The 25,619-nt window shown below is 41.7% G+C and overlaps 1 protein-coding gene across 20 annotated transcripts in view; it reads left to right on the top strand.

The window, feature by feature from the left end:
* The window catches only part of fbrsl1 (fibrosin-like 1), a 744,900-nt gene that overhangs the window by 411,597 nt on the left and 307,684 nt on the right, over positions 1-25,619 (top strand). For 12 of the 20 annotated variants that reach the window (XM_068006148.1, XM_068006144.1, XM_068006145.1 and 9 more), the window contains 3 exons: positions 2,871-2,972; positions 4,199-4,309; positions 25,134-25,211. In XM_068006148.1, the coding sequence (XP_067862249.1) occupies positions 2,871-2,972; positions 4,199-4,309; positions 25,134-25,211 (291 nt within the window). The remainder of the gene's footprint in view (positions 1-2,870; positions 2,973-4,198; positions 4,310-25,133; positions 25,212-25,619) is intronic. The other 8 variants (XM_068006162.1, XM_068006158.1, XM_068006157.1 and 5 more) reach the window with 3 other exon arrangements.

The raw sequence follows: 25,619 nt of genomic DNA, 5'->3' as shown, positions 1-25,619 counted from the left end.
ACTTGGACAGATTTTTTTTCCCTCTTTTCCTCGCTCTCGCCTCCTGCTTGTTCATTGCAGTGGAGTTAATTGCTGACATTCCCCGAGTCATTCAAAGCATGTTGATTTAATGAATGTTAAGTATGCAGCACGTGGGGGTTTGAATGGTGCATATGCTGTTTGTTTATGGAGGAAACCTTTTTGGTATAATCGTGGCCAGGTGGCTGCTGCCCCTATTTATAGAATAAATGGAGAGGTGGGGGATATTCAAGGCAGTAACACCAGCTATTCACACACGTCCTCTGTGAACTACAAATATTGTGTTGTGGTCTTGATCACCTTGTAATCCAATTTTTAAAAAATAATTACTTGTGACTCGTAAGTTTGTGCAGTGAACTTGAGTCCTTAGGCTGCGGAAAGGATGCAAACTTTTGTGAGATAAGTAAATGTATCATTTGCGGTGATTGGTAAAATGGAACAGTATTTATTTCTACCTGTTCTTTTTTCACTTCCCTGCACGTATTATATACAGAGCTTTGATGCCAGAAGCAGAGCCTGCAGTTCATTCCTCTGCTTTCAAAACATCAAAAGCACAGTTTTCTTCTGAACTTAAAACAGTATCAAATTAACATGCACCATCTCAGTTAGCCCATGCCCATGCTCCTGCCTACCAGTGAAAAGGTTGCAAGGCTCCTTTCACTCAACTTTGCCTGCGCTGGTCGGAGGTGAGCTTCTCACATTGGCAACCTGGCCATATATTGGATTGCAATTCTGCAGAGAGATGTTCCAATTTGGGTGAATAGTTGGCTCACTCTATAACTGTCCTATCATCTGCTCCCAGGCTGACATCAGTGCCCTGGTTTTATCTCACATCTGAGATCAGACTGGCTTTCAGATTGAGTACAATCAAACTCTGGTGTAGATTATAATTTGCAGATGTCAATGTAAATGACACCCAATTTAGGGGTTGGTTTCACTCTGACACTGATTCACATGTGTGAAACTGAGGTGTTAGCAGGTCATGAAGTAGTCTAAGAGTCACACCCAAGTGAAGGATGCTTGTGGTGACAGGCATGGGAAAATGGAATACACTGATGAGTATTTGAGTTAAACAGCACTGTGTTCTCCTAGGCCTCACAGGGGAAATGACCTGCCTTACACAGAGGCTAATTTATACTAGGGTATTAGAGTGAAGTCCATGCAGGTTAAACTGCATTTTCAAACCTTCAGCAGAAAATAAGTAACTCAAGCAGCAACAGGATTAGGAATATCAAATAAGAAAGGGGAAAGGCACAGTTAAATGGAAGGTGTATTCAGCTGGGATCATCCTGTTCCTAACTTCATTTGATCCTTTGAGCTTTAAACAGTATATGTGGGGTGGCAGGTTGCGCAGTAAGATGAACATTTAATCCATCTCATCATGGAGCAGTGGAATGGAGGTTCTTATCTGCCACTCTGCACAGTCAATGAGCTCTCAGCCATGCTGTTCTATAGTTTCGTAAAGAAAATCAAGTGGTTCTTACCTCACCCTTCTAACCTCCGTTATTTGTCAACAACACAATTCTGCCCAGGAATTTCCTCGGAGCTGTTCCCGCTCTGCCCCCGTAACTTTGCTGGAAGCGTGTCGAAAGCCCGTTTTATAGGAGTAAATGGGGTTTCCGGCAGGGTTACGACAGCAGCTCTGAGGAAATTCCCAGCTTATGTTTACTATCAACTGTATTACACCACAGTTGGATATTTCATTAGAAAGGGGGGCAACACTATTTATTGTGCTTGCTATTGTTAGTTATTACTTTTAGTTGGTAGCGTTGTTATCTCTGAGTCAGAAGGTTGTGAGTTCAAATTCTACTCTGATTTAAGCACTTAATCTAGGCTGACATTCCAGTACAGTACTGGGAGAGCGCTGCATTGTTGGAGGTGCCAAGCTTCGGTTGAGTGCTGTTTGCCTGTTCCAATGGATGTAATAGGAAACTCTGCGTGTCTTGACCCGCATTCTTCCCTCAACCAATGCCACCAAAAACAGATTAACTGGTCAATTGTCCAACTGTTGCTCGTGGGTTCTTGCTGTGTGCAAATTGGCTTTCGTATTTGTTTTTTTAACACTGCAGTTCAAAGTAATTCCTTGCATGTGAAATGCTTTGGGATATAAAGAAATTAATATGGTTTAACTTTCTTTTTCTACCACCACCGCCCCCCCCCCCCAACATGTCTCAGTTGTCTCAGCATCTCGCACCATACCTTTTGGTTGATCTATGCAACCCATTAATAACTCTCCTGATTTGTCCTCCCCACCTGAAGGGTTATATCTGCCTTCACGTGGCAGTTCTCCACAATGGTATGGCTGAGTTTGGGAACCCACCACATGGGGAATGATGTCCAAAAGTCCAACAAAGCCCCAGCAGGCTGTGCCTAATGGTCACAACATTTTTCTATTTCTTAAATTAATCAATATCAATTTCATATCATTTTTCAGTTCCATTTTTATTCAGAGTGCCAATTAATGGAAAATTGTCAGTTTGCCTCCTTTAGTAGCACGCTCGCCTCTCAGACTGATTCTTAAAATAATTCATTGGATATGAAGTATTTTGGGATATCTTGAGGTGCTATATAAATGCAATTTTGTTTTTTTTACCCTTTCTTCTATTCCTTCTATTATTTCAGTATTTAGATTTCAAATTTTAAGTCCTATGCAAGAGGAAGATTGTATTTGTGTTGTGTAGGCAGAAAAGGATCAGCAGTCAAAAGCTGCCATGTTGCTTTTGTAGTAGAACCTTTCATCAGTAAACTTAACACACTGAGCCTGCAGCAGTAGCTGTTCATTCATCACCCTTCAGTGCAGCTCTGTCATAACTCAAGCATCTCTCTCTCTCTCTCTCTCTCTTGTCATGCAGATGAAGGTCTCTTCCAACCAAAATGGAAGGAACAGCGAGGATGACAGTGTCAGAGAAGCCAACAGTTCACAGCGGAGCAGCTCCAGAGACAAGCTTAGTGATGTAAGTACACACTTCAAAAGAAAGAAGCTGCACTTGGTGTTCAGTGGCAATGACAGGCCGTTGGAATTGTTTTGTGGAGGGATTTTGAAGTCAAGAATAGAGATGAGGGTATGTTTTTATAAAGTGGCATTCAGTGCTTCGTTCTACTTTTAAGACAGACTCGGGAGCTGTTGGGAATTTGAATGATGCAGTACTTGAACAGGATTTTCCTTTTAAAGGGAAGTAGCTAGACATCTAAAGACCTGACTGCAAAGTGTTATTGTGTGAATACCAGATTCACTGAATAATGAAAGCACAAAGCCAGGTTAGTAATGCCTGTGATGATGGGGCCTAACTATGCACATTTTTCCTCCCCTTTTTGACAGCACTGGTATACACCATCCTTTATTTCATTCCCAAGCTGCATATAAACGCTAAGTGACATATGGGATTACCCTGCGCACAGGGACAAGGTTGACACTATTCCATGATGACTATTGCATGTAAATACTCGCTTTTTAAAATTGCTTTAAAGCATTCCACGTTCTACTGCAAGTAGTTTATGTACAAAAATAAAGGGAGTTCCCCACAGATTTATTTAAAGAGTGCTGAGTGGTAGTCCTTGCTTAAATTATCCCAGGGTGTAGGAGAATCACTTGTTTAATAGCCTATAAATAGTGTTCAAGTAATATAGGAAGGCTAGAAATGATTATTTAAAACAATGTTACTGTGACCATCATCTGTGCCCACCAATTGCTTTTGGCTCTTTGAGAATGGAAGGATCTTGTATCCATTAACTTGCTTCCATTCCATATCGTTTCCTGTAATATTCTATTGAAACATATTGCTAAATATTACACAACATGATGAGCAATTTGATCAAAATACTTATCCTCTTCAAAATTCCAGTTAGAACTAGACAAGACCATTGGATTCCTGTGGTTTGAATGGATATCAGTTGGTATTTCAACAGGATACCCTTGCATGAAAACGTCATACACTGCAAATCTGCCACTAGATGAATATAAACATTTTGATGTGCACACAAACGTATAGCTAGCCTTCATTTCTGCACTCAAACTCTACATATTTTCAAAGAAAACATCCCTGCTTTCATTCATCTTCATCAAGTTATGTATTCCACACATTTTTAAAAAAAGAGCAAGCACCAGAGCTCCTAAAAATGCACATTGACATCAAAGGACACCCAGGACACACTTGAAATCACGTTTCCACTTACCTCACAGCGGGAAAACTACCGCAACCTTCAGGAGCAGTCAATATGCCGAATTCACTACCGAAGTCCACAACAGAACAAGAAGTCAGCTGTTCTTTCAACATCATCTCACACTAAAGAGGTAAGATTGAATAGCAATAAATCAGTCTGGCTGTATTATTCCTGGGAATTGATAATTGGGTAGATTTAGCCAATTGAAAGTACATAGTCTGGATTCTTCCTTCAGTCAGCATGCCTGTCATCAATTTCTTGGTAATATACAGATGGTGTACCATTGTTAAGTAATAAAATGCATGAAAGGTCTATTTCTATATGCTGCTTTGTGAGCAAAAGAATGTTTGCATCTTGTAGGGAGTTCATGGATGTGGTGCATTCTCGGCCTCAGAAGTAAGCAGCCAGTCTTTTTGATATGCCCTTGCATTAGTGGATTAAAGTGTTTGATATTTATAATGCATCACTTGCTACAATAGTGCACGGCCACTTCTCCTGTTGTGTGTTCAGACTAGCAGACTGAAACTGTACGACTTTTGTTGGATTATGTTTTTTTAAAACCCGTAATAGTAATTTAGGACCATGCTCAGTCAAACTATTGCTACCATAGCTGAGGTCAGCTAACTCTTCCCCCAATCGGGAGCCAACCTGGGATCTTCTAGTTTATATGGCTTCTTGTTTGGGAACCTAAGGTGAAAGACCATAATGAAGCCCACCACCGAGTTTGAAATTAGTAAAAGAGGTAGAAAGCAGGAAGTATGGTGAGGTGATGCCAAACTTGAGTATTAAAAGCTTCTAGATTATAAGAGGGAGGAAAGACTGTGGGAGGTATGAAGTTCCACATTTTGGAGGTCCTGGGAAAGAATGATTTAGAGTCGGCAACTGTGTTATTTCATCACAGTGGGAATGTAGAGAGGAGGGAGACTTGTAGGATGACATCTTTGCAGCTTAGAAGAATGAGGGAAGAATTTTCAGAGAAGGACTGACTATAGTATTATCAATAGTGTACAGAAAGATAAGAAGGGTTACAATGAAGAGGTGTTAGTTGCTAGGTGTGAGGGTGGGATCACACATCAGATGAGATTTTTCTCGTAGTGTGCCCAGTAATATAAGAGAGGTGCTGAAAGAGCCTCCCAAGATATGGACATGCTTAACCTTTATAGAAAATTAAAAGTTGTTGAGAGGGAAAGATATGTCTGATATCAAAGAGGAACTTGGAGCTTCTTGAAGACAGTTTGAACAATGGCGAGAGTGGGAGTTCTACTCATGGTCAGAGGAGATAGTGACTCCAAAAATTTTAGTAGTTCCACCCTTAGTTCGTCATCTATTAAAGGTAAGAGGTGGTAGTTGTTGGTTAGATTTGCAAGAGACATAAGGGGCTCGATTTTACCAGGCCTGCGGGTTTCCGGCGGGTTGGGTTTCGGGAGCGTGAAATTAGTGGGTTGCCCGCGCGATCGTAGCAGGCAACACACTAATAGGAATCAATTACCTGCTCCTCCGGGGTCCACGCTGCTGGTCTGCGTGTCGGGCGGGCTGCGCATGCGCAGTACGATCTGTCAGCTGGAGGCTCTCTAGTTAAAGGGGCAGTCCTCCACTGACAGATGCTGCAACCAATGGAACAAATTGCAGCATGGAGCAGCCCAGGGGGAAGGCTGCTCCCAGTTTAATGATGCCTCACCCCAGGTATCATCAGATGGGGTGAGGAGGAGGGCGAAGACAGAGATCTTCCACCCGGCGGGCGGGAGGAAGCGGCCAGCCTCTGCCACCAAGAGGGCCTGGCTCGAGGTGGCAGAGGGGGTCACCTGCGCAACCAACATATCGCCCACCTGCATACAGTGCAGGAGGCGCTGCAATGACCTCAGTAGGTCAGCCACAGTGAGAACACGAAGTCTTTCCCCTACACTCCGTCTGCCACAACACTGCCCCAACCCCACATCACCTTCGGCACCGCCAACACTACTCTGTCACATCACCCCTCATACCCACTCAAACCCCATCCTCATCTTACCTCCACCTACTCACCTCGCCAGTACTCATCCTGCCACTAACACGCGACCCAATCCTCATACAATCTCATGGCTCTATCCCATACTCACCCTCTCGTGCATCTCCCTCACGGCCAGCCTCACTCAACCTGCCACCACCTGTGCTGCAGCCACAGGGCATGCATCACATATGTGCAGTAGGCAGCGTAAGGCAAATGTTTCGTGAGCATGAAGTGGGTGCACAAGGGTGTCGGAGGGTTTGCCATGGGTGGTACCTATATTGAATTTCAGAGCAACAAACAGCACACATTATATTGGCACCACCACTGCCATGTCTCCGCGAATACTGTCTGTTGTGTCCAATAATGCCCGCTCCTGGGTATCACTATGAGGACCTACCACTGATGCCACCCATCGTGTTACTGCAGAGTAGGTGCAGGTGTATTTGCAGGGCTCTTCCGCGCAGACGACTGAGAGACATCGGCGGTGTAGCCGGCTGCACCCTGGAAGGATGCAGAGGAGAAGTTGTGGAGGGCAGTGGTGTCTTTGGCAGCGACAGGTAAGCACTTGTTGCTGGGGCCAGGCAGGAGCAGCTCGGCATGAAAGAGCCTGCAGATCTCCACGACTAAATGTCGAGCGAATCTCCGCCTCCGTGTGCACTGCTGCTCGGAGAGGTCCGGGGAGCTTCGCCTCGGTCTGTGGACCATGTGGCGAGGGTAGTGCCCTCTGCGATGCGTCTCTCTCTGCGGTAGCCCTCCCTCCTGCTGTGCAGGTGGGCGTGCAACAACCCCGTGTTGGGGGGCTCCACGTCTCTGCGGCGGACGGCGTGGACTGCGAGGCTGCTGGGGCTGGTCATGCTGTTCGTCCTCCGAGGGTGTCCACGCACCATCCATCTGGCCGTTGTTGGTCTGAGGGGTTGTGCAGGGTAGGTGGGTGGTTCCTCGGACTGGGGCTGCGGTTTCGTGTCGGTCTGTCCTCTGGCTTGGCGGGGGGTGGTGGGGGGCAGGGGTTGCCCTATGTGACGCGGTGGCCTCCTGCGTGGGTGAGGGCTCTCCCCCGTGGGGTGCACCTTGGCACCTGCCACAGGCTGCTGGCTGCAACTCGCCTGGTTGGAGAGAGACTGTTTCCCCCAGTGTGGGAAACACGCTGCGATGCAGGTGAAATCCCACACTTCCTCTTTTGACAGCTGATTCAGCTCATTAACTGACCTCAACAAGCAAGGTAAGTACTCTCAAGTGGAACCCCGCTGGCTTTAATTGCCTGCGGGATTCCCACCAGCGGGGGCCACGCACGCAGCCCCGCACGTCATCGGGGAACCCGGAAGTGGTCGGGATCGCGGCGCGATCTGGTCACGTGACCTCATATCGGGATTTTCGGGGGCCCCCCCGCAGGAAACCCGACCCTAAAATCGAGCCCAAGGATACAGTGTTTTTGAAAAAATTTAAGAAACAACATTTTCAGTGCCCCATTGATTAGATAAGGACGTGACAATTCAGCCATTGTGCCATAAGAGGGACTGGAGCTTGTGATCAATCTGAAGTTGATGAATATGATTTGCAAGCATTAGCAAAAGAGTTGATAGAGCTGGATGGTGAGTGGAGGAGATCATTGATATGAAGATGATGTACAGAGGGAAAGAATAGTGTCCTAGGGAACCCGAGTTAAATGAAGGAGGGGAGGAAGTCAAAAGATGAACCATCAACTGAATCCCAAGTGGAGCATTTAGGAGAAAACTAGATGGCCCAAATTATGCTTTAGTAGGATGTCATATAGTGGCATCTAGTTTAGAAGTGCACAGTGCCAGATCCTATCTATGACAAATGATGCACTGAAGTGTTCAAGGGCAGAGATCCAGAGATGTGCAACACAGGCAGTAAGACCACCAATACAGGAGTGATAATTTGAGAATTAACATCAGTTATATCAGCATAACCTGAGAAAATATGAGTGTTGAGGCACCTGGGCAATAGTTAGAACCGTAAGGATAGGATGAACACCAGTGACTTTCCAAGAAGGTAAAGTGGACTGGGATTAGGATGTGTGAATAAATGTGACTTAGCGTGCAAATGCATCTGTGGTACTAAACCATCAGGGTAGCATAGCATTGTAACTTGATCACAGGTACTCATTATTCCACATAGATGCGCGCAGCAGGCTGTTGAATATTTTCCATTGTGCAGCTTGACCACACAGAACAGTATTAGATTCACATTTATTCACACATGCTATCATTAACTGACAGTTTAAGCAGTCAAACAGAATGTCTGACAGTTATTTCACTTCTAATTGCAGATTTATTTAATAACGGCCCACAGTTTGCCATTTCACCATCAGATGTGCAAGGCAGATTAATGTACGAGTGGTCAAACATGGCAGGTTAAATGAGAGCTTCGTTAAAGCAAGGTGAATTTATGCAAATCCCACGCTGCGGATTTGAGTGTTCACTTACTTGGCTGTGAAATATGCTTCATAACCAGAAGCAGTCATGAAAACGTATCAACCTAACAAAATCCAATTGGACAGTTCATTTAGCTTTCAAATTAAAAAAGCTACCTTTCCTTTCAGATGTGAAACATTTTTGATGGGATTCCGAATGAGCATAATATATTGGTTATTAATAATTTCATTGTCCGTTGTGAACCAAATAGCTGTAAAAGACTTCCAGCAAATGTGTTTGGCATCTAAAAGTATTTATTAAAAATGTCAGCTACAAACTGGATCTGGCAGATAAAAGCAGGAGCTGGCTTGACAGTTTTGACAGCAAGTACAGCTAGAAAATTCTTTGTGCATGTATAGCGTGAGGATTGTGTGCAGTAAACACTTCATGCTTCTTAAGACGTGTGTCACTCTGATACCCTGCCAGACTGAAGCAATGCAGGTAGTGGGCGGCAAGTGTCTTGGGAAGCTGCTACTGTTATTAAAACTCCTCGGAGAGCTGCTAGGTCACATTTTAGATATGTAACGCAAGGCTTCAGATGTCCTGTGGTAGTCATACCAAACAACAATGTGCTAGGCTGTGTTTCCAGTGTAAAAGTGAAAAATGTTGTCCCTTGCTGTCACAGTGAGCCCTGCCGACTGAACTGCGGATCTACTGTTTACTGACACCTTTATCAACCTGCAGCATTCGTCTCCATGTAGGAAGGCAGGAACTGGCATGTCGGGCATGTTTTTTTAAAAAAAGCTGCATTAATTGTTAAATTGAATTAAATGGTGCTGATGAGTAAGAAAAACTAAACCTGGTACGTTTACCAATTTAAACTTAGTACTAAACCAATCTGAACTTGGTTCTTCACATTAATGCCTTGAATACATAAAGAACTTTTCAGCTTTTAACTAATGTTTTACATTTTGATTAGAATTGGAAAATGTGCAGAACTGCAAAGCAATTCTAAAGTCATAGTATTCTCTAAGTATGGGATTCTTTTCTAAGATTTAATTTTAATGTAGAAATGTTAAAGTCTTGAACAGAATTTATGTTTCTCTATTATGATGGTGAAGACCATCTTCTCTCTCCCCTCCCCTTCCCACTAGTGGCTCAGTATATAAATATACTTCTCTGTTGAATAGCCACATAAACCAGGAAAATCCTGAGGGTGATACTCGGTTTGGATCAGCAGAGTTTGCTGATCCAGGCAGTGATAGTAGTGTAGTAGTTGGCCTTTGGACTTCTAAACTTGGGAGGGTGAAAATTTATCAGCCAGATTCATATTATTCAAGAAAGGAAAGTGAGAGAAAACAGGGAACTACAGGCCAGTTAGCCTGACATCAGTCGTCGGGAAAATGGTGAAATCCATTATTAAGGAAGTGGTAACAGGGCACTTAGAAAATCAGTGTGATTAGACAGAGTCAACATGGTTTTATGAAAGGGAAATAGTGTTTGACAAATTTATTCGTTTTTTGAGGATGTAACTAGCAGGGTAGATAAAGGGGAACTGGTGGATGTAGTATATTTGGATTTTCAAAAGGCATTAGTTAAGGTGCCATATAAAAGGTTGTTGCACAAGATAAGGGCTCATTGGATTGGGGGTAATATATTAGCATGGATAGATGATTGGTTAACGGACAGAAAACAGAGAGTAGGAATAAACGGGTCATTTTCAGGTTAGCAGGTTGTAACTAGTGGGGTGCCGCAAGGATCAGCGCTTGGGCCTCAGCTATTTACAGTCCATATTAATGGCTTAGATGAAGGGACCGAGTGTAATGTGTCCATGTTTGCTGACAATACAAAGCTAGGAGGACAGAGTCTGCAAAGGGATATAGACAGGTTAAATGAGTGGGCAAGAAGGTGGCAAATGGAGTATAATGTGGGGAAATGTGAAGTTATTCACTTTGGTAGGAAGAACAGAAAAACAGAACATTTTTTAAATGGTGAGAAATATTAAATGTTGGTGTTGAAAGGGATTTGGGTATCCTTGTCCACGAAACACAGAAAGTTAACATGCAGGTACAGCAAGCAATTAGGAAGGCAAATAGTATGTTGGCCTTTATTGCAAGGAGGTTGGAGTACAAGAGTATGGAAGTCTTGCTCCAATTGTATAGGGCTTTGGTGAGACCACACCTGGAGTACTGTGTAGAGTTTTAGTCTCCTTACCTAAGGAAGGATATACTTGCCTTGGAGGCGGTGCAACGAAGGTTCACTCGATTGATCTCTGGGATGAGAGGCTCGAGGGGCCGTATGGCCTACTCCAGCTCCTATTTCATATGTTCTTATGTTCCCGGTCATTATCCAGTGCCCAATGTTGGAATCTGCTTGTGTGTGAATATCAGATGAGGACACAATTGGCCCCATGTTTCAATAGTCTGCCAAAACTCGTTGTCTATGGTTAGACATGAAGAATGGCTACTTTGGCGAGATACCAGAGGACAGTCATACCCTTCAACAATATCAATGCTTCCAGGAGAGATGGGAAGAATGTTGGAAAACAAAACTAAATGATTCCTCACTATGATACATTCTTCTATATCATGACTTCTGATACAACTTAAAACATTGTGCATGGCTCCCTTACTGATAGAGGAACCAAATCAAATACCACTTCTGCAATGTGCAAAAACGTAGATGCCGTATTTCTCTTTTTTGTTCCTGGGAATGCTTCTCTGCACAGCTCTGTGGTGAAGTTGCATCTTATCCAACATTTTATGCAATGCAGTTCGAACTCCCCACAGATTGAGCATGGCAGTCCACTGGAGTAAGAATCCTCCCAATATCAAAATTGATGCTGCACTCCTCTGTTATACATTATTGTTGCTGTTCTTCATACGCAGCAGTACCTGCATGCAAAACACCAAAAGTAGCAGCCTGTAGACAGAGCTAAGCAGTCCCACAACCAATAGATGAGAGCAAAGATCTGTAGCTCGACCACATCCAACTGAAAATGATGGACAACCAGGGAACCAACAGGAGAAGGCTTCATAAGTACCCACCTCCTCAATTATGGTTGAATGCAGCAAGTGAGTACAAAGCGTTTCCAAGTACCTTCAGTCAAACGTGCAGAGTAGACAATCCTACTCCGCCTTCTCCCAAGGTCCCCAACATCATAGATGCCAGAGTCCAACCGATTTGATTCACTCCACATGACATTAAAAAGCAGCAAAGGCATTGCCAAAATCCGACTGTGGTGTTAAATATCTGTGCACCAGAGTTAGCCACGCTGTTCCAGTACAACTATGGCACTGGCAGTGACAATATGGAAGATTGTCCAGGTATGTCCTATCGACAAAAAAACAGGATAAATCTAACCTGACCAATTACCAACCTATCAGTCTTCTCCCAATTATCAGTAAAGTGATGGGAGGAGTAATCGTTAGTGCTGTTGAACAAAACTTACTCGCCAACAACCTGCTTGTTGACACTCAGGGTCCCACCTGAACCACTCCGCTCCAGACCTCATCTCAGCTTTTATCCAGATAGAGGTCAGAGCAGCTGCCCTTTAGTAGCTGGATGAACTGATGCAAAAGAAGGTGGTTTTAGTTGTCTCAGCCCTGGGACATATCTGCAGATATTTGTTCGGTCAGCATTCTCAGCCTAACCACCTTTAGCTGCTTCATCAATGACTTTCCCTCTGTCATAATATCAGGAGTGGGACTATTTACTGACAATTCCATGGTGTTCAATTCCATTCACAACTCCTCTGATGAGGAGTCCGTGTCCGCCTACAGCAGAACCTGGATAGCATCCAAGCTTGGCCTGACAAGTGGCAGGTAACGTTTGTGCCACATATTTGCCAGATAGTGACCAACTTGAGCAAGCGAAAGCCCAGCCATTTCCTTCAACAACTGATTGCTGAGTCTCCCCCCCCCCCCCCCCCCCCCACCATCAACGTCTTGGGGGTCACCATTGACGAAAAGCTGACTAGACCACCGATATCAACACCGTGGCTACAAGGGCAGGACAGAGACTGGGTACTCTAGGATGAGCGGCTCACCTCTTGAATGGGTGCAGCCACACCAGCACTCAAGAAGCTCAGCATTATCCAGGACGGAGCAGTTCATTTGACCCGCTGTCCCTCTCACTGGGTTTAATAGCCACCCCCTCCATCACTGTGCATACAGCAGCCACAGTGCCCGAATCTCCAGGATGCACTGTAGCAACTCACCAAGGTCACTTTGACAGTACCTCCCTCCACTGCAACCTCTATCAGCAAGAACAATGATGTGGAGATGCCGGTGATGGACTGGGGTGGACAAATGTAAGGACAAGAACAAGAGCAGTAATGTTTTGGGGACATCATCATCCTCAAATTCTACTTCGTCACACACCATCCTGATTTGATCCTGTATTCCTTTTTCATCTCTGGAACAATCTCTTCAACTTCCCTACCTAACACTATTGTGGAAGCATTATCACAAGGAGAAGGGCCACCACTACCACACTGGGAGAACTAGAGATGAGCAATAAATGCCTCGAGAACAAATTTTTTTAAAAGTTGCGCCACTCATTGATTCAACCATATTCAATTAATCATCTGTTGTGGGGTTGAGGCAGTTTCTTCAGGATGGGGCTGTGTGTGGTCAAATGAAAATCCTGTTTACCTTTTCTTTAAAAATATTCATTTAATTTGAATTGAGGATCCTGTTTTTCTTTAAAGAAAGATTCCCCTTTTTTTGTTGTGTGTAGTGGACCTTCAACTCCAATTAGTTTCCAATATTAAGCCTGATTTAAAGTTGGATGCAAACATGATAATGAGTGTGTTTAATTTAACATTGTATTTAGTGCCATGTGGAATTGAGGATCAAACTATATTACACGTGGGGATAACTCTCCATGCGCAGATCAAAGATTGCAGATCTGCAAACATTTTTTTCTTAATATTTTCATTTTATACAGACTAATACAGTAACACAAATGGGTAGTATGCGTTTTTTTTGTTGGTAGACTTAATGTGCTGATGATTTTAAACATTAACTGTTCAGATGGGAACTATTACTAAGTTATTGTTATAGCTGAGGAATGATATTTATTTGCCAAATGGTTGTGGATTGGAGTGTCAGTTTCCAATCCCATGGCAGCAGTGCTGTGGAACAGACACATAAGGAGCCATTTGTAATTTAGCAAAAACACAGTATTCTTTTGATTACTTCCTCCTTCCCCTTAAGGCTTGCTGTAAAAAAAAATTGTATTAGCTATATTTACACAGAATATTAACCTACATTCTTCTTGTACTATGTACTCTTTTTATATTGCAGTTAATCACTCCTGTCGCACAAGTCTCACTGAGCAAACATAGGAACATATGGACAGGAGTAGGCCATTCAGCCCCTTGAGCCTGTTCCACCATTCAGTGAGATCATAGCTGATCTGTATCCTAAATCCATTTGCCCGCCTTGGCTCCATATCCCTTGATATCCTTGGCTAGCAAAAATCTATCTATCTTCGATTTAAAATTATTAATTGAGCTAACATCTGCTTTTTGTGGAAGAGTGTTCCACAATTCTACCACTCTTTTTGTGTGAAGAATTGTTTCCTAACTTCTCTCCTGAATGGCTCTGATGTTGAGGTGATGTCCCTTTGTCCGAGACTCCCCCTTCAGCAGAAAAGGTTTCTCTCTCTCTACCCTGCCAATTCCTTTCAAAATCCTAAAAATCTCAATCAAATCACCCCTTGACCTTCTATATTTCAGGGAATACAAAGCTAGTTTATCTAAATAATCTCTCATAATCTAATCCTTGGAGCCCTGGTAACATTCTGGTGAATCTGTGCTACACTCCTTCCAAAGCCAATATATCCTTTCAAAAATGCAGTACTCCCGATGTGATCTAACTGGGCTTTGTATAGTTATAGCAAAACTTCCTCCCCTTTATATTCTAGCCCTATAGATATAAAGGCGAACATTCCATTAGTCTTTTTGGTTATTTTTTGTACCTGACCTCTACATTTTAGTGATCTGTCTACATGGACCCCTAAATCTCTTTGGACCTCCGTTGTTCCTGGATTTTTATCATTTAAAAAATATTCAGATCTATCCTTTTTGATTCAAAATGGATGACCTCACACTTACCTGCATTGAAATCTATCTGGTACAATTTTGCCCACTCACTTAATCTATCATGTCCCTTTGTAATTTTATGCTCCTGTATACACTACTTACAATGCCACCAATCTTTGTGACATTGGCACACTTGGATATATGACTCTCTCTCTTGTGTTATCTAAGTGATTAATAAATATAGTGAATAGTTGAGGCCCCAGCACAGATTCTTGTGGGGACACCACTAGTCACTTCCTTCCAATTCGAGTACATCCATTATCTCTACTCTCTGTCTTCTACCACCTAACCAATCTCCTAACCAGGTCGATAACTTCCCTTCCAATGCTGGCATTGCCGTTTGAAGAGCTAATTAATTTTTTAAAAGTCTTTTTGGACACTGCCATGAGCAAACCTGGCAAGTTTATGTTTTGTGTTGCCGCCACCATGAGACCCAGCCCGTCAGGAACTGGCAGCACCAGCGCAGTATAAAGCAGCTCAAGTCTTTTGTACATGCTCCATTCATCTGTATTGGGCTTCAATTTTAACAAAGTATTTTCTCTCGCACCCTCTCTCTATTACCTTGGCACAGTAACACTGCAAGAATTGAACATCTCTACTTGAAATGTTGTACAACAGAATTTTATGTCTTGAAAAAGTTCTTTCTTCAAGATAGGTACAATTGACCACCTTACTTTTGTGTTCTAAAACTGCATCTGAAATAGTCCTGAAGGCATTTGAAGTTAGCAGATTTTATATTAAGTTGTAATTGTGAAATTGTTCTTCAGTGATTTGCTTTGTGTTTCAAGGCCTATGATCTGTCACATACTGATATACGTTCAGACTCCAAGCATGCCACAGGCAATATGAGCATTTCGATTCTGTTCGGTGGACTTTTATCCTAGTAGCAAGCAAAATGCTTCAATTCATGTTTAATGGGCATATCAGATTAACACATAATCACTAGGCAGGCAAAAGTGAATAGCCAGTTATATTCCAAACAGCACGACAGGTATTGCCTGCTGTATAGGCTTTGGGTTTGTGATGTCCATGGATACTATTACAACATTGGGTTTATCTGGCCTCTGATTTGTAGGTTTTACCCATGCTTTAAATTCAAGACATGTTTACCTGAGAGAGTTCTGTCTGATAATTGACAAGCTGGTGCACAGGCCATAATTTTTTTGGACTCTAACAGGCGCTTTTGTAAGGCTTCAGAAACTTTGAAATGAAAACCATATGTAATGTATAGGCTGCATCATTTTTTTTTGAAAGGAGGAAATTCTTCGAGTCAGCTGTGGAAATAGTGTAATAGCTGAGAGAGATTAGGCTCTGTTGAAGAATCACTCAATTAAAAATTAGTCATTCCACACGGACTGCAAGGATTTGCCTCTTCTGTGAAAACTGCATTTCCTCCCCATGCTTTAAATTTAACAGTTTTGCATTCACAATTTTTTGCTTTTTCATAAAGATAATGATACAAAATTAAAATGTACATCAGGTTACCTAAATACATTGGTGAAATGCTCTCAAAAAATGTATTATTTCTCGCCCTTATGGCCGCAAATGTATTTTTCTCTTTTCAGTTTTCTTTCACTGCCACTTTATTTCTTGAAGGCTGCAACTTTTGCTGGGATTCAGTTCCTTGGGCATCATTGCCCTCCAGCATCTCACCAATTCTTCATGTGAGAGATCTGGATAGTGAGTACTGAAAGACTATTCAACATGTCAGCAATTACAGCAAAAGCTGATCTACATATATGTGCCTCTAGCAAGAGCTGCTGGTTGGGGATCAGAAATCCCTTTGCTAGGCAAGGGTCACTGAAGCCAATTGTAATGCCTCCACCACCACTACAGCCCATGTGAGCTAACTTGGCACTGACCAAGGATCTATCCCAGGATGTGCCTGGTGTGTATGGCTGAGTGTCATGCTAGGCAATGTATTTACTTACTGAGCGATTGATGAAGCATTCAAAAAGATTGTTTGCAAAGGTGTTTAATTTTCTCCCAAATCAGAAGCTCCCATCATAACTACTTAGTCTTGTCTGCAGAGGTCACCAATGATTATGTGACTTGTGTATTTAGTTAATTAATTCAGGCATTGATCCCCAGTGTATAGTGCAGTGAAACCCTGATTGACAGGTAGGAGTGCGAGTAACATAGACATTTTTTTAATGGTTCTGTTAAATTTAATTAGGCAAACATCTGCTTTTAACATCCTAAACTCGTTTGAATAATAGTGCATGAGTTACTATTGATTTCTGTATGTAGATAGGCTTACTCTTCAGAGTATTACAAGCGTGATCTACCACAAACTTCTGTTGCAGATACCCTCAAAGAATATTATATTAACATGACAGAGCTTTTGTGGTTATTTTGAATGCAGTATGTAGAAACTAATTTGTTCTTGTAATACAGTGTACCATTACCCACTAAAAGAATGAGCAGGCACCTTGCTGCAAAGCATGTAACTTGTGCTGCTTTTTTTTGTGTGAGCCAAAGAATGTCAGCTTGGTTGAGGGAACTGTGGAATTGTACGCTGTTTATCACAGGCGTACAATTCCACAGTTCCCTCAACCAAGCTGACATTCTTCATTTGTAACCCTTGCCAGCAAGCTATTCAGCTCTGGAGGACATCACAGCTGAGCTGCATCCTGTACTCAACCGACATTCTCACACATAACTTACCAGCCATGACCTCTACACAACATAAGAAATAGGAAAAGGTAGGCCATACGACACCTCGAGCCTGCTCAGCCATTCATTAAGATCATGACTGATCTTCGACCTCAACTCCACTATCCCCATATCCCTTGATTCCCTTAATGTCCAAAAATCTATCGATCTCAATCTTGAATATATTCCATGACTGAGCAACCACAGCCATCTGGGGTGCAGAATTCCAAAGATTCACCACCCTTTGAGGGAAGAAATTTTTCCTCATCTTGGTCCTAAATAGCTGATCTCCTATCTTGAGACCCCTAGTTCTAGACTTGCCAGCCAGGGGAAACAGCCTCTCAGCATCTACCCTGTCAAGCCTGCTAAGAATTTTATATGTTTCAATGAGATCACCTCTCATTCTTCCAAACTCCAGAGAATATAGGCTCAATCTTTCCTCAGAGGAGAACCCTCTCATCCCAGGAACCAATCTAGTGAACCTTCGTTGCGCCCTCTCTAAGGCAAGTATATCCTTCCTTTAGTAAGGAGACTAAAACTGTACACAGTACTCCAGGTGAGATCTCAACAAAGAGCTAATGTATTGTCATGGGTTCTGTGGATGAATAGAAAAAGCAACCCAATTGCAGTGCTGAGCTAGGTTAGCTAATTCAGCACAGGCATGGAGTCTGTGCAGCTCTTAAACTGGTTCCTGTGATGTGCATAATGAATTGCCCTACAATTTTTCTCCCTTTTTTGCTCAATGCCTTGCCCCACCCCCAGTCAATCTGGCTGAAAGAGTAACCCATCTTGCTGGATAGCTTATATTGTACTTTTGCTTGAAGCAATACATCGAGGTACTGATCTACTGGGTTTCTTTTAACAAAGTGCATTTGTTTGTGAGCACTAGCACATTTATTATCCATGATAAAGTTCAAATGCTCTGAAACAAATCTGATGTGGAAATATTTTTAATTGTATATAAATTATCTAGTCCTTGACAAAGTAAATACAATTACTTGTGCCAAGAGCAAACTTTAAAATATTCATGCTGCAGGGAATCACTTTGAATTAGATCAACAGAAATCCATGTTTATCTTCAATGATTTGGAGCTATGGTAAGGGTAATCAATGTACAGTGTTTTTCCTCCTCTGTAATGACTCCAGATCATTGTTATTTAATGAGGTGCACTTTGATATTCACAACAAACCTGCATTGTCTGGCAGTGAAATGCAGCTGAAGTACACAGTTTTAAGAGCCTCAGCCTTTATCCCTTATTTTCAGGGTCGCTAGAATTCTGCAGAAAGTACAACATAGATTCTGCGGCAGTTCAGGAAGATTAAATTTGTTATTGAGTAGAACAAACAAATTTGATCTCGCCCACACCCCCAAAACCGTGCTGCAGAATCTGTCTGCACGTCAGTGGGGAAATGATGTACTGTGCAGAAGGGAGCTGAATAGAAAGCTCCAATCTGCACAAACAACTGTTTGATGAGGGTTTCACGTTAGAATGACTTCCAAATATACAAATCATGATAGAAGATCTAATGCCATGAGCTAAAATGTTGGCCTGAAACCACACTCTACATACATACAGAGAATTATGGAATGTGACAGCATTAGGCCATTCAGGCCAACCATTTAATTTAATGTTATCCCATTCTCCAGCTCACTCCGCATATTCCTCTTTTTAAAACAGTATTCTAATTTTCTTTTTGTGAAAATGGACTCTGCTTCAACAATGGTTTGTGGCAGAGAATTCCACGTTCTACTGACATTAAATTTTTATCCACACAAATGCCATCAGCGTCAAAGAGCTTTCTCAACTCTGCTTCAATTTACATGTTGCTGCTTCAAATACCTCAACGATATTGCTGTTTACTGTTTGCCAACAAAAGGGAATTAGATCAATACTTGAAGTGAAAAAATTTGCAGGACTGTGGGGAAAGAGCAGGGCAATGGGACTAATTGGATAGCTCTTTCAAAGAGCTGACACCGGCACGATGGACTGAATGGCCATCTCTTGTGCTGTACCTACTATGATGCTAACCATCTTCTGTATAAAGAATTTTTTCTAATCTAGCCTTCAATTCTTTTTGTGATCATAGTTTTTTCCCCTCTCATTACTGTCTTGCAGACCAATGGAAACATCTATGTTTCATAGCCTGTCATAACCCTTCATATTCTTGAAGAACTCTGAGGTCTCCAGCAGAAGTGAACAAATATTTTTTCATTTTGTCTTTCTATTTTTCTCAGCTCCCATTTGGCCTAATGGAAGATAATACCTAAAACAACTCTAATATATGTATATATTATTAACTCTTGTGTATGATGCAATTTCTGTCCACTATCCTTACTTCCTGTTGTCATGATTTTTTTTTGAGTAAAGCTTTTTTTTTATTCATTGGATGTGGGCATCGCTGGCAAGGTCAGCATTTATTGCCCATCCCTAATTGCCCTTGAGAAGATGGTGGTGAGCCACCTTCTTGATTGTACAACTGAGTGGCTTGCTAGGCCATTTCAGAGGGCAGTTAAGAATCAACCACATTGCTGTGGGTCTGGAGTTGCATGTAGGCCCAGACAGGGTAAGGGCGGCAAGTTTCCTTCCCTAAAGGACATTAGTGAACCAGATGGGTTTTTACAACAATCCGGTAGTTTCATGGTCACCATTACTGATACTAGCATTTTATTCCAGATTTTATTTAATTAATTGAATTTTTTAAATTCCCCAGCTGATGTGATTTGAACTCATGTCTGTGGATTATTAGTCCAGGCCTCTGGATTACTAGTCCAGTAACATAACCACTATGCTACTGTACCCTTGGAGGTAAAATTCCTAAGTGAACATTTATAACTGGAATTAAAATACAAACGTTTACACAATATGAAAATCCTATCTGCCAGTCATGCTGTAGTTAAAAATGTAATCACAATAAATTCTTAGCCTTCATTTCTCAAAATATGAAGAGTAGATATACCAGTAATACTTGCTTTAAGAAGCCCATTCAACTATACTTTGTGTTCACTTAACCATGGCCTCCCAATGTGCTTTTATCAACTAAACTCATGCAATTTTTTAATTAAAACTATAGTACATGCAAAACCATACTACAGTATATGCAAAACCATACATTAGCAGTTGAGTGTAACCACTTTTTAATAGCATGGTATTCTTGTGCCTGTGCCAGTGCAGTGTTTTGAGTGCAACTCACTATGTATTTGTTTCTCACATGCCAGCCAACTGTACTTGAGATGCTGGCTTTATCTGCATTTGCCAGTTGTACTTGACAACGACAGAAGTCCCTGCCACAACATTGCAAGTACTGTAGAGTGGAGGAACAGAGAGATCAGGCTCACAGATTTTTAAAAGCAGGATTGCAGGTGGAAAGAGCAATAAAAAAGGCAAATGGGATTCCACATTTTCTATACAAGAGCATTGAAGACAAAGGCAAGGAAGTGCTGATGAATCTGTAAGGCATTAGTTGCAGTAATGTTTGCAGTTTTGGACATCCCATTATACAAGGGGTTTTGGAGCCATTGAAAAGGTGTAATGTACTTTTTTTTAGTATAATAACCAGTGATGAGAGGGTTTGGTTACATTGAGAGACTTGGAGAAACTAGGCCTGAATTCAATGGAGCAGAGAAGGTTAAGGCGGGATCTAATAGAAGTCCAAAGTTTTGACACTGAGAGGGTAAATAATATTGTATTCCCATTGGTCAGTGTATTGTTAACAAGGGAGCAGAAATTTAGAATTGGTACTAAAAACATATGAAGGACATTAACTATTGTTTCACTCAAAGGGCTGTGAAAATAAAGACTACATTACTGGAATCTCTGTTGTAGCTGAGTCGAAGCCAAGTCAATCATGGCATTTAAGAGAATCGGATACATATTAAAGAGTAAAATTTTGATGGGTATGTGGGAAGACCCATGGAAATAAGATTACAGTAGATAGCTTCAGTGTGGAGCTAGTACTAGCACAGGCACGATAGGCTGAATAGCCTCCTCTGTGATGAAATTTCTGATTCTACAGTTTGCAAGCACGGTGACTGAGAATGAAACACAAAGCAAGCCCCAGTCGTAGCACTTGGAACACTCAAAAAAAAAGTGGCAAGGGAAAAATTCCAGAGGAGTTTCTATGGCTGCAGAACCTCAAAGCATCAAGGGCTTTGCTTGTTTTTTATCGTGATGGTCAATGTTTTATTTCTTAATTCAAACTTTGTGTTTTTAACCTATTTAGGTTTTCCTCCCCCTCCCCTAATCCATGTGACTGCCTACATCACAGACTTCCGTTTAGCCATCCTCATTGTCACTCCATGACCTTCGACAGGGACTGCACTTGCATGGAACAAGGCTCTATTAGGGTGATATTAACCTTTGCAACATAGCCCACCACTGCTCTTACTTTACCCCTACCACAGCTAAAACCCATATCCACAGTTTTAGTTATCTTCAGCCTCAACGTCACCTCCAGAACTCCACCTTACAGAAACTTCAACTTGTCCAAAACTCCACTTCGCACATCCTTTCTCTCATCCCATCCTTGCTGACCTCTATTGGGTCCATGTACCAAACAGTCCACTGATTCTGGCCTCTTCTCCACTCCCTCTGCCGTCTCGGTGGCAGAGTCATCAACTATTTTGGCCCACTGCCTGGAACTCCCTGCCTAAACTCCTCAGCTTTGCTCTTCCTGCCTTTATAAATTTTTGTAGAGAATTTCTCACGAATGTTTTCGGTCATCTCTTCTAATTCTCTTGCAAATGCTTAATGCCCATTTTACATCTGTAAAATAGCCTTGAGATGTTTTCTACATTAAAGGTGTCAATCGTCATTCAGTAGTAGCACTCTTGCCTCTGAGTCATAAGGCCGTAGATTCAAGCTTCATACCAGAGACTTGAGCACATTTCAGTATAGTACTGAAGGGTGCTGCACTGACAGAGGTGCCGTTTTTCAGATGAGACGTTAAACTGAGAAGTCTGCCTCTCAGGTGGATGTAAAAAATCCCATCGCACTTTTCGACCAAGAGCAGGAGAGTTCTCCCTGTGCCTTGGCCACCATATATGCTGCATTTCGCAACATTACTACAGTGACGACACTTCAAAAAGTTCTTCATTGGCTGTAAAGCGGTTGGGATGTCTTGAGGTTGTGAAAGGCGCTATATAAATGCGAGTTCCTTTTTTTTTATAAACACAAGTTGTTGTATTTATATCACAGAAATGCTTCATGAAACATTCCTAACTGCAGTTACTGTTACTGTAGAGAATTCCTCACTTATATTTCAGTTTCTACAACAAATGGAAAGTATGCGCACAGGTCAGCAATTAGGAAACTGCATCATTTGAGAAACTGAAGAAAACGGTTAACTTCTCCCTCTGGCAACAGTGCTTATGTTTGCTGCTTCCTTTAGATATGCCAGTAAAATCCGCCTCAAGGTCTTAATGCCTCATTTGCTTTACAGTGCTTCCACCAAAGTTAGCCTGCTGTTTGCAGCAATGCTGTAAAGAAGCTGTTACTGTAAAGAGGTTAAAAAAACTGGGAATTACCACATGTTCTCTCTTCTGCCATTTATCTGATGGCATCTACATTGTGGAGGACTGTCCATGTGGAGGATATAACAGTGAGCATGACCTCCAATATAAATTGTCCAATATTTAAGCTTTATATTTGCAAATATGCTTGATATAAGACAGTGAATTTATTTTTTAAAACTTGTTTTGAGTGTCCGTGTATGATCTTCCTGTAACTGTTTCTTTATAGCAGCTGATGCTGCACAAATGCTTTGTAATAAGTTTGGGTTTTGTTGGCTACCGTTAGTACAGGTTCCCAAAATATTAACACAAAGGATTAAAAAAAAAACTCTCCCAAGGTATTCACAGAAGCATCACTTTCTATTTGCACACAGAGCAATCTTTATACAGTTTTGAATGTATGTTATTCGTTATCACAAGGAGTAGTTGACTAGCATAGATGCATTTAAGAGGAAGCTAGATAAACATGTGAGGGAGAAAGGAATAGAAGGATATGCAGATAGGGTGAGATGAAGTAGGGAGGGAGAAGGCTCGTGTGGAGCATAAACACTGGCATGGACCTGTTGGGCTGAATGGCCTGTTTCTGTGCTGTACGGTCTATGCAATTCTACGTAGAATTACCAGGCAGTTCCTGAAACCCAGAACTATTGGCACCATAAAGTGAAGCAATCAGTTTGAAAAATTACAATTGATATTAACGGAAAAGGAACACCTTGTGTTAATGAGGGAAAAGATTCTTCTCATAAATGACATCTGGTTATGATAAACCTGCCTGCTATATTGCTTTGCTTATAATTAGGCTGCAACTATTTTTAATGTAAGAACCAAATTTATTGATTAAAAATATTATTTTCATTTGATCAGTTATTGTCTGTTACTACATTATTTTACTCAGTGGGAGACCCAAATCGCTGGAGCTGTAACTGTGTGCAAGTAATGTAAGAGTTCACTCCCTTTTTGTAAGTCCCTGCTTCGTGCAAGGCCTGTTTACTTTTGTTTTCAGATAGTGCCTTCTGTAGTGATTTTACATGATATATATTGCAATACGTGTATTTGTAATTACATTTTTTACCTTTGTTTTTGTTCTTCTCAAATATCCCAATTAGGTCTTTCTCCTCTTGATACAGGCTACCCATCTCCATGTACTTTCCCCTCTCCCCTCTACCTCTAGCCAGTTTGGAAATATAGTCATGGCCACTGTCAGTACTGTTCGGTTATTGTCAAAAAAAGGCCTAATTCAAGCAGCAGGAGGGGGTTGGTGCTGTTCCCCTTTTTAAAAAAAATCCTCCTAGATGGAATGCTTTGTTTCCATAAAGCACTTCCTCAACAGGGAATTGACCCAGGGTTGAGGGATTCTTTTGATTGAATCCTGCAGCTTGAACCTGTTACTTGATTAGAAGGTAAGTATTTGTTCATCGTTCATTCACTACTTGGCTGCCAGTTCCCTGTGTTTGTTTTTATTTTTCTCCTTCCCTTATGGGCTGTTGTCTTTACAGCCCTCCTTCAACTGGGGCAGGTGCAGGCTTTGTTACCTTCTACCTTTTTCTACACTGAACTGACAGAAGACACGACAGCTATGTTGTAATGGCACCTGTCACTATTCAACAGTCCTTCACTGGCCATTCTACACTGTCATCATCTTTTTCCTCCTCCCCCCTCCTTTCCAGATGAGATCCTTCTTTACAAGGAAGTGTTCTGCCCACCTGAATACCACAGTTGTGAGTAGAAAGCATTGAGTGTGACCAGTGGATTTCTGATTCTGGTTCTTCACATTGGTGCTGTTTAATTAGGGTTCCGGGAGACTGCTTTTCGTAAGCCAGGTCCTGGCGTTTACACTACTAAATTTGCTTCTTTTACCTCTGTGGCAGACTCATAGAGCCAGTTTATCATGTTGCCAAGATATGGGAGTTGGATTTAGTACCATAAATGCTGTGAGCCAGTCTTCAAGAGACCATTCTCCCAGAAACCAAATTTAAAGAAAACTGACATAAAAGCAGCTAATGCTCACAGAATGGAGCACATGTTCAGGCTGCGTATTGAACCTTCATTTATTATTTCTCTTAAAGCTTACTGTAGTCCCAGTCAAAATGTGTTAAATTTAACATGCGCACCAAAGAACCACTTTGTTCATGTTCCCACAAATTATTGTAATCATTCCTGTAAAAACAGTTAACTCTGAAGAACACAGTTGCATTCCAGCACCAAGAACAAAATATAACCAGATTACAATTTTTGCTATATAATTCCAAGAATACTATGAGTTAAGACATGTTATCTAGGTCTGTACGTACTTCTAATTCTATTTTATAATATTTTCAGATATATACAAAAGATGTGCGAAATTCGAAAGTTGAAAAGACCTTCAGTACTCAAAGGGTTAATCCTCCAACCAAACAAGTGAATATCCTTTTTTATTTGTTTTTCTAAATGTGTAGGACATTTAACCTTTGGAGGACAATTGTAGCATATTTCAAGGTTTCTTTTACCATATGCAACACCATCGTTAGAAATTCACAGCATAAATCAGTTCGAAAATGCTACAGTGTATCACAAAATGTATATTGAAAAGCTGCCAAATAAATATTTTGTCCAAAAGGTTGATTCATTATTCTTGACAAAATGTTGATCTCTTTGTTCCTCTGCTATCTGTGATTTGGGGAAAAGTTGAAATAAAATTAACAGCAGATTTGAGTTGCTTCCTTAAGGCAGTATATTAGAAACTCTTAGACCATCCACCAGTGCTGTCAAAAAGGTCCTCGAGACCATCATGCATATTCTATGTAATATTATCGCTGACGGGGTGGG

The sequence above is a fragment of the Heptranchias perlo genome, chromosome 25 (genome assembly GCF_035084215.1).
Source record: "Heptranchias perlo isolate sHepPer1 chromosome 25, sHepPer1.hap1, whole genome shotgun sequence".
Lineage (NCBI taxonomy): Eukaryota > Metazoa > Chordata > Chondrichthyes > Hexanchiformes > Hexanchidae > Heptranchias > Heptranchias perlo.
Note: the sequence above shows the minus strand (reverse complement) of the source record. Positions and strands in the feature narration are given on the sequence as shown.